This window comes from Primulina tabacum, chromosome 15, assembly GCF_025594145.1.
Source record: "Primulina tabacum isolate GXHZ01 chromosome 15, ASM2559414v2, whole genome shotgun sequence".
NCBI lineage: Eukaryota > Viridiplantae > Streptophyta > Magnoliopsida > Lamiales > Gesneriaceae > Primulina > Primulina tabacum.
Window position 1 is genome coordinate 20,386,434 of NC_134564.1, and position 16,676 is coordinate 20,403,109.

General features: G+C 37.6%; 2 protein-coding genes across 2 annotated transcripts; one reads left to right on the forward strand and one right to left on the reverse strand.

The window, feature by feature from the left end:
• The first annotated feature begins 10,526 nt into the window (after positions 1-10,526).
• Positions 10,527-12,225, forward strand: LOC142525949 (uncharacterized). Its single transcript, XM_075630231.1, has 3 exons — positions 10,527-11,426; positions 11,628-12,018; positions 12,206-12,225. The coding sequence occupies exons 1-3, from the start codon at positions 10,527-10,529 to the stop codon at positions 12,223-12,225; spliced, it is 1,311 nt and encodes a 436-aa protein (XP_075486346.1).
• Positions 12,226-14,424: 2,199 nt separating this feature from the next.
• On the reverse strand, positions 14,425-15,994 carry LOC142527555 (putative glucan endo-1,3-beta-glucosidase GVI). Its single transcript, XM_075632395.1, has 2 exons — positions 15,613-15,994; positions 14,425-15,479 (listed from the first exon to the last, which is right to left on the reverse strand). Exons 1-2 carry the CDS (start codon positions 15,668-15,670, stop codon positions 14,533-14,535), a joined length of 1,005 nt encoding a protein of 334 aa, XP_075488510.1. The 5' UTR covers positions 15,671-15,994; the 3' UTR covers positions 14,425-14,532.
• Positions 15,995-16,676: the final 682 nt, after the last annotated feature.

Below are 16,676 nucleotides of genomic sequence, written 5' to 3' on the forward strand. Positions count from 1 at the left end.
TAGTGGACGTTTCACTAAGCATCTGGAAGAAGACTTATTTCCTTTGTTTTTGAAGTTGGATCTGACATATTTTTCAAATTGACATGCAACACATATTTTACTCTTTACATATTCTAGTTTTGGTAGATCAATGACCATGTAACGTCCAAAACCAACCTACGTAAACCACATGCATGCAAATGAATTAAATTACATAATTATTTTGTTTAATCGATTTTAAATGCTTACTTGATGGATATAATATGATTAAGGATATGATTTCATGATTAAATGATTATATGACATGATTTCCTGAAATTATAGATTTTATCCGAATATTCGATAATAGGCTGTGAAAAAAGACCGAGCACGACGGAGATAAAAATAAATAATTTTCATTAAATATTTTCAAGACTTATTAATATGATTAAAAATGCTTAAATTTTTCTAAAAATGATAGAGTTCAAATTTTTTTTACGAGACGAGCTCGATTTTACCTGGGAAGCCCATTTTGGGCAAACAAGGGACTTTTAAAATATCAAGTGCATTATTTTTGAAAACTAAATTTTATTGTTGGAATATTTCATGTTCAAAATCTTGATTTTGATGTTAACAAAACTTATTATTTTGTTTATAACAATTTTACCTAAGTGCGCAGAAACTGAAACTGATCAGGATTTGAACTAATCAGTTATCAAGCCAAAACTGAAGCAATATGTAATATCCCAACCTTTTATCCTTCTATTGTCAATGATGTTATTCTTTGGTTTTGTGTTTTGGATATATGATTATTGTTATGATTCTTGTGTATAGTTGTTGGAAGGGTTGATATGTTCATTGGAACGGTAAAAGTATGATTTTTGTTTTGGTGTCACATTTCATAGTTGTTGATGGCTTATGGAGGGGGAGGAGTTCTTGTTGTGATGGTTTATATAGATGATTTGAACATGTATTTGGATGGTTTGTTGCATTGGTATTTCATGGAATTGGAAGAGGAAGTTTATGGTTCAAGTGTATCCTAGGTGAGCTTGTGATTGATGGTGTGGTGCAGGAGCAGAGCCGCAACGCCGGAGGAGTGGCGTTGCGGCGCTGGTGGTGCGCTTGAGCTGCAGGAGGCAGCTCCTAGGCGATGCCAGGGCCGAAGCCCAAACGCCGCAGTGCTTCCAGGCAGCGCCGCGGCGCTGTAACCGCCGGGGAACGGGCGTCGCGGTGCCAAGGAGGAGGCGCTGCGGCGCTAGGCAGGGGAATAGTGCTACTCGGGAAACACGATTTTGGGCGAAGGAAGGGCTTATTAATACTATGTCTAGAGGCTTCTACTCATTTCTTATCCTTCTTCAATATCATTGATAGATTCAAGTTCCTTCTTCCACAAGGTTCTCTCCTTCATCTTTCAACTTCAAGTTCAAGGGTCCTAGTAGATTTTTTTCCTCCTACTTAAATTTCCAAGCTCCAAGATAAGGACTTTATATTTTTCGGTTTAGTGGGTTTGAGGAGTTGAAGGTATAAGTTGGCTTTGTTGATTCCTTTGATCAATGGTGATGCTTAATGGTTGATTATATGTATTTTATTGTAAGAATCCCTTCAATATCATCTTAGCAACCATTTGTTTCTTGGGTTGTAAGTAGATGCTTTCTTTCTTTGCTCACATGATATATATATGTACAAAGGTCTTGTTTATTGATGTCTAGCTTCTTCTATTGATATATTCTTGTTATATGTGTTGTTATATATTCATTGATCAAGAAATACCATTGAATTCATCGATAAAGGAGCTAGTAAGTCATTGTTGCCCACTATATGTTTGTTAAATTGTCCAATGAAGTTTCCATGATTAAAGTAAAGAATTGATAGTAATTATATGCATGTTTGTGGGGACCCGAACCTAATTCATCTTCTTAATCATCATTAGGATCAATTAATTAATTTGGGTATAATTTTTTTAAAAAAATACATAAGTACGGAACATATGATAATCAGTCTTATATAAACATCGAAAGTAAAGTACAAGTCTTCTACAAAATACGTTTATCTCAAATTAAGGTCCCACAACTACATCAAGTGCTGAAAACCAAATCTACTTCTAAGTCCGGATCTCCACACTAATCTTGATCTCTCTTCCTCTTCTTGACCATGACCATGGCCCACCTGTTGTCATGCACACATACAAACACAACAACAGCCGGATAACTCCGGTGAGAAATATATTCACAGTATAAACAACGTATACATGCAATTATATAAACAAATATAAAAGCATGAAACAGGTATCAATAACATGTATCATAATCTGAAAGACATGAATCGATATAAAACTGTAAATCAAACTCTTGACTCATAATCTCAGACTCGACTCATCTCTAATCTAGGGATCCCGGTTCCTGGACATTGGCATACTATATCGAATCTCAGCAATAGAAGTCAATCTGCTCCTAAGCAACATCGATATAAACCAAACATCCAGTGTCTTGACACATCAGCAAAAGACTTGGCACCTCAGCCAATTACTAGGCACATCAGCCCATGACTCAATACATACTTTGCTATAACTCAATAGACTAAGCATATCAATATCATGAATTGCAAACATCAATGCAATAAAGTAAAGTATGTGGTTTTGGGAACTCAAGTCACATCTAACTCGAGTCGTATCTTTCCGGTTCAACATTGATTTATACCTTTCTTTTGTCAATCTGACGAAGTCGAAGTCTCGAATTCGAAGCCTGTCAATACTCAATCTAGCAATGACAATATTGAGGAGTACAATATCAATATACAACCCATTAAATATTGGATATAATCAGAACTCAATCTAATTCTGTTTCAACGGCATAACAGTACAATCTTGATATACCCAGCAATAGAAATATCAACAGATACCAATCTCAACTCATAATCAATAACAACCTCAATCTGATATCAAATTTGTATAATCTCAATCAAATCAAATCTGAAAAATCATAACAATTTCATACAGTGTCCGTTCTTCATTCTGATTTCGATTATACAATGATAACAATCTCAGCAACAGATAATATAGATCATATCAAGATTTCCTCCATATCATATTTTCAAATCATATCAGAAATTAATAAAACTTACGTCCTTCTGAAGCCTTTGTCGAGAGTAGTACGGTACTGAAGTCGGATTGAAAATCGGACGGACGGATCTTGTGCAAAGTTCAAACTTGAAACTCTCTGAAGTTTTCCTCGATTTCCTTGCTACTGAATTTGAAGGAATGAAGTCATTTTACATAAAAGTTGCATGGTAAAGAAACGTGGCTTAATCTTTGTGCTGCACGTCTCGCGCATATGCGCGACCTTCCTCGGCGCATATGCGCGAGACCTACTGGTCTCGGCATTCTTCCTTGCAACTGCTTGCACATATGCGCGTCCTCTCTTCGCGCATATGAGCGAGGTTCTCTGCCATGTTCGCGCATATGCGCGGATCCTGGTCGCGCATATGCGCGAGGTTCTCTGCCTACCTTGCTATGTCGTGCATATGCGCGAGGGGTTCAGTCCTCGCACATAATTCAAGTCTTTTTTTGTCTTTCCCGGTCTGATTCTTTGCGTCTATAATCACATCAATTATCAATAAATCATTTCAGATTATAATAATAAAATCTCTGGCATTACATTTCTCCCCCTCTAAGATCTGATTTTGTCCTCGAAATCGCAAGTAATCAAATCAGATACAATAAGAAATGTATAACAGAAGCTAAACAAGAAACTCACATCAGTGAAATAACTCTGGGAATTTCTGTCTCATATCTGATTCAGTCTCCTAGGTAGCTTCTTCAATGCCATGACGACTCCACTGAACTTTTACAAGCGTAATAGTCTTCGTTCTGAGTTGCTTTTCTTTACGATCAAGAATCTGAATCGGATTTTCAAAATAACTCAGAGTCTCATCAAGTTCAGCCTCGTCTGACCACTTCTCTGACATAAATATCTGCAATCTGGTCATGTCTGTACGTCATTTTGTACGGAATCAAACATGCTGATTTGGTCAATCTGTCAATCACGACCCAAATCGCATCACAACCTCGGGAGGAACGTGGTAGCTTCGTCACAAAATCCATAGAAATATGATCCCATTTCCATTCAGGAATAGACAAGCGGTTTAATAAACCTCCGGGTTTCTTTCTTTCTGCTTTCACCTGCTGGCAATTCAGACATTTTGATACTAACTCTGAAATATCTGCTTTCATCTGTTTCCACCAAAACTGTCTTTTCAAATCATTATACATCTTTCTGCTACAGGATGAATATTGAATCGACTACTGTGCGCTTCTGACAAAATCTGTCGTTTCAAATCTGAAACATCTGGCACAACAAGACGAATATTCACATACAATACATTATCACGAAATTGATATTTTGATTGATGCCCTGCTCTGACCATTGAAATCGAGTTCTGAACATTCTGATCAACTTTCTGAGTTTCTTTAATTCTCAAGATCAGCTCTGGTTCAACTTGAATAGCATAGAATCTCAACGGTTTACAATCTGTTTCAAATGCTAATCCAGACAAACAGCAATTTTCAATCAAATTTGAAACACCAATCATCGATAAGGATAAAGAACATACCTTTCGACTCAGTGCATCAGCTGCTGCATTAGATTTCTCCGGATAATATTTGATTTCACAATCAAAATCTTTCAGTAAATCAAGCCATCTTTGTTGTCTCATATTAAATTCAGACTATGAAAACATATATTCAGACTCTTGTGATCAGAATAAATCTCAAACTTCTCACCATATAGATAATGTCGCCAAATCTTCAGTGCAAATACGATGGCTGCCAATTCAAGATCATGAATTGGGTAGCGAGACTCATGTGGCTTCAATTGTCTTGAGGCATAGGCAATAACATGTCTCCGCTGCATCAAAACATAATCCAATCCTCTGTGAGAAGCATCACAATAAACAACAAAATCACCAGTACCTGACGGGATAGTCAACACCGGAGCACTGGACAATGTCTTCTTTAATTCGAGAAAGCTGGATTCACACTCTTCAGACCATACAAATGGTGCATTCTTCTGAGTCAACTGAGTAATCGGCTTAGCAATACTAGAGACATCTTTAATGAATCAACGGTAATAGCCTGCTAAACCCATAAAGGTCGAGGCCACCTGATCACTGCCTCAACTTTGCTGGGATCAACAGAAATACCATCTCCAGATATGATGTGACCCAGAAATACAACTTGTTTCAGCCATAATTCACATTTCGACAGCTTTGCATACAATTTCTCAGCCCTTAGAATTCTCAATACAGTTCTCAAATGCTCAGCATGATCAATCATATTCTTGGAATAAATAATAATATCATCAATGAAAATAATCACAAAATCATCAAGATACTTCTGAAATACACGGTTCATCAAACCCATAAATACAGCTGGAGCATTCGCTAAACCAAATGGCATGACAATAAACTCATAATGGTCATACCTAGTTCTGAAAGCTGTCTTCGAAATATCAGAATCTCTGACTCTCAATTGATGATAGCCAGATCTCAGATCGATCTTGGAATAGACAGAATAACCCTGAAACTGATCAAATAAATCATCTACACGAGGCAAAGGATATTTGTTCTTTACCGTAGCCTTGTTCAGTTGCCGGTAGTTAATGCAAAGTCTCATAGAATCGTCTTTCTTTCTGACAAATAACACTGGAGCACCCCAAGGAGAAACACTCGGTCTGATGTAACCCTTGGCCAGTAAATCTTCTAACTGATCTTTCAATTCTTTCAATTCAATCGGTGCCATTCTGTACGGAGCTCTAGAAATCGGAACTGTACCTGGTACCAATTTTCAATGTTGAAGTCTATCTCTCGAACTGGAGGCAAACCCGGAATCTCATCTGGGAAGACATCAGCAAACTCACATACCACTGGCAAATCAGCCAATGATAGGCTCGATTTCAGTACATCTACTGCATACACAAGGAACCCTCTGCTCCTTTCTGTAATAATCGAGTCATAGATAACGCAGAAATCAAATAAATTCTAGATCTAGAACCCTTACCGTAAAATTTCCACTCATCAGCCATCTCAGGTATGAATCTCACAATCTTATGGAAAAAATCTACGGTAGCTCTGTACTTGGTCAGCATATCAATACCAATAATGCAGTCAAAATCAGACAACCCAAGTACAATACAATCTAACTCAATCTCATGCCCCTCATACCGTAGCATACAATGTCTAACAGACGTCACTGATGCAAGACCTCTCCCCAAAGGTGAAGAGACAGATACTAAAACAGATAATGACTCAACAGGAAATGCATGAATCAATGCAAATATCTCAGAAATAAAAGTATGGGAGGCACCCGTATCAATCAATACATAAGCAGGATAACCACATAAAGAACAGTTACCTGCAACAACATCATCTGGTGCTTCCTGTGCCTGTTCTTCAGTCAAAGCGAATAATCTGGCCTGCTGTCTAGGAGGCTGGTTAACAGTCTGGCTTCCTCCTAGCCTGGACTGTGACTGAGCAGTAGTCGGTGGTGGCTGAAAGGAGTGAACAGCAGATGATCATCTATCTGTCTGAGCCACTGATCCAGATGATTCTGCTCCCTGGGATCTTTGAGAACTCCGTTGTGGACAGACTCTGGCAAAATGTCCCTGCTGTCTGCAGATGTGGCAACTACCAAATACTCCTTGGCATTGCTCTGTGGGATGTCTTCCTCCACAAGTTCTGCAATAGACCCTTGTACTACTCTGGCTCTGTTGGGAACCACTGGAGCTAGATGAACTGCTCCCTGTCTTCTTGAACTGTTTTCCTCTGGCTTTCAAATGATCTTTCTTTCCGCTGCTGCTACTGCCACTCTCAAATCTGGGAGGGGATTGTTGAAATGGAGTAGAAGTTGGTTGCTGTCTCGGTGCTGGAGGAACGTATGAAGCTCCTTTCTGCCTAATCAGGCAAGCTTCAGCTCCTTTTGCTCTGTTCAGGGCATCAGCAAAATTATTCGGTCTCCCAGTGTTCACCAATGTAAAAATCTCAGGATTCACCCATTGATAAACTGATCAGCAACAGCTTCATCATTCTCAGCAACATGTGGAGCAAATTGTAGCAATGTAGAGAACTTGAACACATATTCTTCTATGTTCCACTGACCCTGTCTTAGATTGGCAAACTCTGCCCCTTTGTCTTTCCTGTACGACACTAGGAAAAATCTTTGATAAAATTCAGTCTTAAAGATTTTCCAAGTGATAACTGTACCTCGATGTTCCAAAGCCCTCTTTGTCGTGAGCCACCAATTCTTTGCGACATCATGCAACTGGTGCCAAATAAGTCAGACTCTACGCTCATTTATATAATCCAATGAATCAAACAACATCTCTATATCATCTAGCCAACTCTCGCACTCAACAGAATTCTCTGTGCCCTTCAACGTTGGCGGTTTGAACGACTGAAATCTCTTCAGTAACGTTTCCATCGGTGTTGCTGTAACATCCATTGGATTAGTCAAGGTACTACCCTGTTCTGGGACTCTTCGAGGAGGCATATCTGATTATCAAAAGGATTAGTAACCAAATATAACAAATCTGTTTCAGTCCTCCTCTGATCATCTTACTGCTGATCAAGAATCGGTTCTGATTCATTCTCAAGTCATACATGTTTCCCATCGAATCAGATATTCAGGTAACCATGCATTACAAAGCAGTAAAACATGCTAGCACATAAAAGCAGGAAAAAAAACTCAATCTACCCCGCTCATTAGCTTCTATCTCAGTCTAAGGAACCTACTGATCTGATACCACCTGCTGTGGGGACCCGAACCTAATTCGTCTTCTTAATCATCATTAGGATCAATTAATTAATTTGGGTATAATTTTTTAAAAAAAATACATAAGTGCGGAACATATGATAATCAGTCTTATATAAACATCGAAAGTAAAGTACAAGTCTTCTACAAAATACGTTTATCTCAAATTAAGGTTCCACAACTACATCAAGTGCTGAAAACCAAATCTACTTCTAAGTCCGGATCTCCACACTAATCTTGATCTCTCTTCCTCTTCTTGACCATGACCATGTCCCACCTGTTGTCATGCACACATACAAACACAACAACAGCCGGATAACTCCGGTGAGAAATATATTCTCAGTATAAACAACGTATACATGCAATCATATAAACAAATATAAAAACATGAAAAAGATATCAATAACATGTATCATAATCTGAAAGACATGAATCGATATAAAACTGTAAATCAAACTCTTGACTCATAATCTCAGACTCGACTCATCTCTAATCTAAGGATCCCGGTTCCTGGACATTGGCATACTATATCGAATCTCAGCAATAGAAGTCAATCTGCTCTTAAGCAACATCGATATAAACCAAACATCTAGTGTCTTGGCACATCAGCAAAAGACTTGGCACCTCAGCCAATTACTAGGCACATCAGCCCATGACTCAATACATGCTTTGCTATAACTCAATAGACTAAGCATATCAATCTCATGAATTGCAAACATCAATGCAATAAAGTAAAGTATGTGGTTTTGGGAACTCAAGTCACATCTAATTCGAGTCGTATCTTCTCGGTTCAGCATTGATTTATACCTTTCTTTTGTCGATCTGACGAAGTCGAAGTCTCAAATTCGAAGCCTGTCAATACTCAATCTTGCAATGACAATATTGAGGAGTACAATATTAATATACAACACAATCAATACTGGATATAATCATAACTCAATCTAATTCTGTTTCATCGACATAACGGCACAATCTTTATATAGCCAGCAATACAAATATCAACAGATACCAATCTCAACTCATAATCAATAACAACCTCAATCTGATATCAAATTTGTATAATCTCAATCAAATAAAATCTGAAAAATCATAACAATTTCATACGGTGTCCGTTCTTCAATCTGATTTCGATTATACAATGATAACAATCGCAGCAACAGATAGTATAGATCATATCAGGATTTTCTTCATATCATATTTTCAAATCATATCAGAAAGTAATAAAACTTACGTCTTTCTGAAGCCTTTGTCGAGAGGAGTACGGTACTGAAGTCGGATTGAAAATCGGACGGACGGATCTTGTGCAAAGTTCAAACTTCAAAAATGAAAACTTGAAACTCTCTAAAGTTTTCCTATGTTTCCTTGCTACTGAATTTGAAAGAATTAAGTCATTTTACATAAAAGTTGCATGGTAAAGAAATGTGGCTCAATCTTTGTGCTGCACGTCTCGCGCATATGCGCGACCTTCCTCGGCGCACATGCGCGAGACCTACTGGTCTCGGCATTTTTCCTTGCAACTGCTCGCACATATGCGCATCCTCTCTTCGCGCATATGCGCGAGGTTCTCTGCCATGTTCGCGCATATGTGCGGATCCTGGTCGCGCATATGCGCGAGGTTCTCTGCCTACCTCGCGCATATGCGCCCTGCTCAGTTGCGCATATGCGCGAGGGGTTCAGTCCTCGCACATAATTCAAGTCTTCTTTTGTCTTTCCCGGTCTGATCCTTTACGTCTATAATCACATCAATTATCAATAACTCATTTCAGATTACAATAATAAAATCTCAGGCATTACAATGTTATTGGCCAATTTCATGATAAATGTGTATATCTCATAGTTTTGATATTTATATCAAAGAGGTACATATTACATAGTCCCCGTTACAGATTTATTAAGGGTTTATGTCTTGCCACATGTCACAGGTCACAGAACTATCAATTTCTTTCTTTAATCCATGCCATGAAATACCATCTATTATGCATTGTTATCTATTGTTCATTGAAGATGGTATTATATAGCTTTCATTGTCATAGCCATGTTATTCAAGCCCAAGCCTATGTATATTTATTTGTTGTTCTTCACTTTCTACTTACTTAGTTATAAACTCATTCCAGTTAATATCATGTGATGCAGGTGATAAGAAAGAATGAAATGGATTGTTAGAGGTGGAAGAAGTCATATGGCAAGGGAAGGGGAAAATTTTTGACATGTAATACTTATTTTGGTGTGGTAAAACATTGGTAGTCATAAGTAACATGTATTTTGAAAGAATGAGTCACACATCTTTTGTGGTAACTTTTCAATATATTTTGTTGATAATTTTGGATATGGTTATGTTAAATGTTTGGTAACATTTTTTTTATTATACGAGTTTTAGTTTTCCATTTAAAATAAAATGCTTCCGCACATTAACTTTCTTTAAAAATTAAATTTCATGGGAGAGAGGTGTTTCAATTGGTATCAGAGCAGGTTTCTTCGGACCATATATGACTTCTTCTACATAGGACAATCCGATATGTCTATGATCCTGCATCTATTGATTTTAACATTGAGGAATGATTCTTTTTCATTGCCATTGATATATCATTACTTCCTAGCTATGTTGAAGTGAGCTTATGTGTAGGAAATGTATCCCAAAAGAAAAAGCACCGAAGGGGATGATAGGACCCCTACCACTGATAAGACTGCGAAAGTTTTGGACGAATTCAGTAAGCTATTAAAAGAACAGGCAAAGGTCCATGGAAAATAGATTCAGCAGTTATTGAGCATGCACACCCCGACCCAGGGTCGTGGCCATGGAAGGGGTCAAGGAAGAACGGAAAGCACTGAAGATGGTTCTTATGATCGGTTCAGGCGGATGAACCCTCCTGAATTTATCGGTGGTCCTGATCCACTAGTGGCTCTTGAGTGGATCAAGTCATTGGAGGCCATATTTGATTATTTGAGGTTCACTAATAGAGATAAAGTGAGTTGTGATGTTTTTATGTTGGAGAAAGCAGCCCGTATTTGGTTGGAAGCCACCAAGGTTACTGTTCGTAAATTAAAGTGGAATGAGTTCAAGGATTTATTCTATGCCAAATATTTTTCAAGTGAAGTCAAAGCCAAAAAGGTAAAAGAATTTCCTGAGTTGAGACAAGGTTCCATGAATATCAATGAGTATACACTTAAATTTGAGGAAAGATGTGTCTTTGTTCCCTTTATTGCCGAAAATGACAAAGATAAGAGGGATCATTTTCTTCGTGGGTTAAGACCAGATATTAAGAGGGATGTTCACATGTCGAAAGTGGTCACATATCAAGATATTGTTGAGAAAGCATTGCTTGCCGGACACGATGAACAGGAGATCGAGAAGGAGCGACAGTTAAGAAGACATACTTTCCAAGCGAGAGGTCAAGGGGCAATCACTCATGTTCGAGGCGGCCACAAGGGGAAAGGTAAGATGGAGCCGCGTAACAAAGCTCTGTTGTCTTCCTCGGATCCTGAGAGATCATTGTGTCCTAAATGTTGCAAGCCACACAAAGGAGAATGTTTGATTGGGAGTGGCCGATGTTTCAGATGCAAAGAATTGGGACACATGGCAGAGAAGTGCCCTCTTACTTCGGATAAAGGAAGAGTACATGGTAGAATTTTTGAAATGACTAAAGAGGGTGCTAATTCTTATTTTTTGGTAATATCAGGTAATATTTTAATATTCGGCAAGGAAACACTTACATTAATTCACACTGGTGCGACACACTCTTTTATGTCTTAAGTGTTTATGCACTCTTTATCTATTGAACCTACTGTCATGCATTTACATTTCAATAATTTGTTACCTTCCGGAGATGAAATTTGGCCAACTTGAATCTTTAAGGCCTCTCCTGTACAGATGGGTACGAGATTGTTGTTTGCTGATTTAATTGTTATTCCGATGGTTGCCTTTGATGTCATACTGGGTATGGATTGGTTGTCTGCTTACCGTGCAGTGATTGAATGTGCGGGCAAGAGAGTGAAGTTTTTAGCCGATGATCATGAGAGTGAAGTGTTTGTTGGTTTAGGTTCTTCGCTGAGTATTTCCTTTATTTTTTGCTTGCAAGCTACTAAATTGTTGTACAAGGGTTGTATTGGTTTTCTGGCTTTGGTATTGGATGTGAGAAAAGAAAGTAATATGCAATTACATGATATTGATGTGGTGCAGGATTATCCTGATGTGTTTGCTAAGGAGGTGCCTGGTTTACCACCTGATCGAGAAGTAGAGTTCGTTATTGAATTGATTCCAGGTACAACCCCAATTTCTAAGGCTCCGTACAGAATGGCTCTGACCGAGATGAAAGAATTGAAGAATCAATTGCAGGAGCTATTGTGAACAAGGTGTAAAACCAAGCGGAAAACACTCAAAATAATCATTCGTTAAGAGACACTGATATATTTTATATCTTGTGTAACTGAATGATTGGAAATTACTAGGGATCAGTTATGGCTTATAACAGTTCATTTATGGACATAACTGAACTGATATCAGCTGTACTAATCAAATCACTTAAACAAAAACAAGCAATTAAACAGAAAAGACACAAGATATGTTTATGGATGTTCGGAGACTTCAACTGCTCCTACGTCACCTCTTCTACCTCCTCAGGTAGGTACCACTAGAAGACTTTGATTTATACAGCTACTTTGTACAAACCCACCCGGCTTAAGACTTATCCACTGTCTAACTAAACTCCTAGTCTAGACTGAAGGCATCACCTTCCAGCCAACACTTGTTTAACGTCTGTGTGTTAAAGACTACATACATAAGTTTATTGTCTTTGTGCAAGATTGTATCTGAGTGGTGGTGGTGTGTGTGTGAGAACTGATCACTGAAAACTACCCGAAAGTGTTCTCAGACTGAGGGAAATATGCTTCTAATCTAAGCTGTTAACACGATGAAGTGTTCCCTCTGGGCTGATTGCTTCTTGTAAACTGATATGCAATATGTGTGCCCTTTTTGTGTATCTTCACACACCTGTTGTTTTTTCCATTCACTCACACGTATTGCTGATGGTCTTGGTCTGTATTTATAGCAGCACGTTGACCGTAAAACTAGACTCATCACATTTGATCGTTGCAGCTTGAATGCGTTCCTTGGTATATGAGTCTTGACTTTTCTGACATGCCTTCAGGAATCTCTCGGCTTTAATCTTTGCTGCAACGTCTATATTGTATCTTTAATCGTACAGATTCTTTTGTATCTTTGTGTGTAGCTGGAATCCACTTAGATAAACTTGTCTTGATCTGCAACTGATTGATTTCTAACTTATGTTCCTAACTGATCATCTGAACTGATCTTCAATTGTGCTGGTGAAATCAGTTGACTCGTCAGTTGAACTGATTTCACTCTTTCAGTTGAACTGTTCAGCTGGGTTCTTTATCAGTTGAACTCTTCATCTGCTGGCCGGGCTTCTGAATATCTTCTGCTAAATCACCTATCAGCTGGACAATCAGTTGAACCGTTCTTTAAGATATCAGTTGAGCTGATTCAGTTTGGTCGATTAGTTGATGTTTTCAGTTTGCATCTCGGTAGCTTCAGTTTTGGCTCGTTTAACTGATAAGTTCGAAGCCTGATCAGTTTCAGTTTCAGTTTCAGTTTCTTGCACACTTAGGTAAATCATTAGAAACAAAATAACAAGTTTTGTTAACATCAAAATCAAGATTGCGAACATGAAATGTTCCAACAGTTAGAAACATGTTGCATACTTGGTTTTAAGAAAAAGTATGTATATGCATGAGTTTTACAAGAGTGATGAATATGATGACATGTATTTGAAGGAAGTGAGTTGGTTGTGACTAGTACGAATACGAACACGAATGAACACAGTTATATTTAGATGGATCCATCGATTTAGAGCTGATAGGAAAATCACAATTAATGATCTGAATTCAATAAGAAAAAATGAACACGTATATGTTGATACGATATGACATGATTTGAAACGAATATGTTTACGCTTATGTTTATACGTTTGAAGATAATAATTTTTTTTTGTTAATTACAGTACTTTTCACTGTTGCTTGATATGTATATGTTCTTGTTATTACGGTTCAGGAGTGTGGTGTGATTGATGCAGGTGATCATGAGGATGTGGAGACTGGAGGTGCTGAAGACTTATTACACGGAGCTGGGGGTGCACATGATAACCCGAAGACATTGCATTTTTCCGCATATTATGTTTAAGAGTCAGGGGTTTTAAACATTAATTTAACATGTTTATGATTTTCGTTTATGCTCTCGTGATGGCCATAATTTTAGATATTCTTTGGTATTCTTTTGGTTAAACTGTAACTACTAATGGATGTCACATTTTAAGATTTTGTGTAACTGCAGTTATTTTTAGTCAGTGATTGGATGAATTTTAAATTGCATGTTTAACTTATTCAATTGTTTATGAGTGTGTGTATTTTCGGTTGCAACATTTAAAAAAATATTTCAATAGAATTTTAAGTAGTAGATGTTTCAATATTCGGATACAAGCTCTCACCGTCTATATATCTCTCAATTTACAAACTTGAAAACTATTTGGTTTTAGCTAGGAAACTGAACATCTTTAGAGCAAGGAAGCTAGGATGCTGATGTAAAATACTAATTAACAAACAAGTAACAACAATAAATAGGAAAACGAATTTAAATAACTTAAAAGCCATTTTATTTTCAATTGTATATAAATCGAGTCCCCGTCTACGACAAAAAAAAAAACCCATTTTCTGTCACCCCTACAGAACCTATTATAGCACCAACCAATACCCTCAAAGACTCACAAGTTAGCGTGGTAAACTTCAGTTAGATCAGGATAATACAAACCCCAGTGCCTCTCGGTTCCTTCAGGCTTCAAATCTTCATTAAAAAACGCAAAAATGTAAGTGTCGACGTTTTTATTTGGCCTCCGTGGTGTCCCTTGTCCAGATGATACGAGCCCAATCAAATTATTCACATAAATCTGGGCATTCCCTATACTTGCATCAGCACCTCCCTCAGTTGGCCACCCAGTTTCCGACACCACAATCTCGATATTTTCTCCTCCAATTTTCTCTAATGCAGCGTATACTGTATCCACCATAGCATCAAACAGGTTATAGTACGTCAACGGGCCATCAGGAACAGGTGCAGCGGTGCTCTGCAGGAGAGCGTAATCCAACGGGACGTGTTCGGGTTCGCCTGTACGTGGGAAATACGGGTATACGTTGACAAGAAGAGGGCTGTTTTTGGCGGCTAAAATGGAGACGATTTGCGTCATTACAGGTGTGGTTTCCGGGGAGAAAACGCCCTGTGATGGAGGAAACGAGGATCGTAAAACTGCCATGGAAACCGTGGTGCTGACTTGAATGCCGCCTAAGTTTGCTGCTTCCAGGGCGGCAGCCAGGTTTTGCATTGCGCCGGGTACGTATTGGGCTAATTCCCCTGGAATCACTTCATTGCCTGCAGATATACGTAGAATACTCAGACCCGATGCATAGGGAACCACATTGCGGTCTACCCACGACCTCGATGCTGATGGGTCGGCAGCAAGAGCTTGTAGGTCTTCGTTTCGGGTGCCAACAATGGCGGCAATCCCTGAACCTTGCAATGCCGCAAGCACATCAGGGTTCGGCTCAAAAAGACGAATTTTTTGGACTCCTCTTGATTTTAGGACTGCAATGGCATCAAATGGAGAGGGAAGATTGTCGCCTAAGAGTCCGTAGTTGATGCCTATTCCTCGTGCAACTTCAAGAAACAAGTAGTTAATTCAAGAAATTGTTCAGAAACTCAACCAAGAAAAGATTTGTGATAGAAGATTAAACAATGAGAAAATTAATTTATTTTTTAAAATATATTAAAAATTTATTTTCAAGCATACCTGGATTGATGGTTAAAAAGATGGTTACGACCAGGGCCAATGCATGGAAGTACTCCATTATATAATAAATAATAGTCTATAAAAATTAAGCTTGTGATGAATTGAATAAATTTGAACTTTTGATGTTACAGAGTTCGAATTTTTTATAGAGAATTTAGAATGGTAATTATTATATTGGCGAGCAATTTATGGCAGAATGCATGCGTATCTTAATTTGCTGTCATGCCTAAATATAATTTGATAGTTATTCATCCGTAATTCTTTACAATGTATAAATACATTTGCAGATATTTGATATGCATACATATATATAGAATGATTTTGTGCTATATGGATATATAAGATATGCATGCGTGTGATCTCTTAAATTTTTTCCTACGCTGCATGCAGTGAAAATTATCCTGTATATTTTGACCAAATTATAAGGATCGTTGAATTTCCGAAAAATGATGCGGTGATTCGAAAAAATGTGAAGAATTCACTTGATCCATTAGTTTTCAGACCAGGTGGTTGAAATTCACTAGGTGGAGGATCACCATATCCATGTACATATATCTGTGCGATTGGATAGTTGACTTATTATTTTTATAAATTGATATTTTCTTTCCAAAAATCGAATGATTGGTATTTATTTATGACACTGATTTTGTTTTATTTCTTCGTACTTGTAATAATATCTCTCACATTTTACCCAATTTTACGGTTAACTTTCTAGCTATTTTGAATTTGAACTCGAAAAATTGGTCCATCTAATATTTTTTGCTCTGACTGTTTGCATGGTAAACATTCATACTGTTAAGCTGATGGATCCTTTCAAATAACTGCTCAATATATTTGGCAAAAGTTCATTTGAATTTTATTGTATGCTAGATAACTAAGAGGTATGTTGTATGCATATAATTATCATAATTTAAAAAATTTGTTTAATATAAATTTCAATTTCAAAAGTTAGTAATATGATTAGCATGAAATAAATATATATTATAATAGTGAGAGTAAATTTAAATAAGTTATGAAAAATATTGAATTAAATAATAGTTTAGCAATAATTAATTATCTGAGAT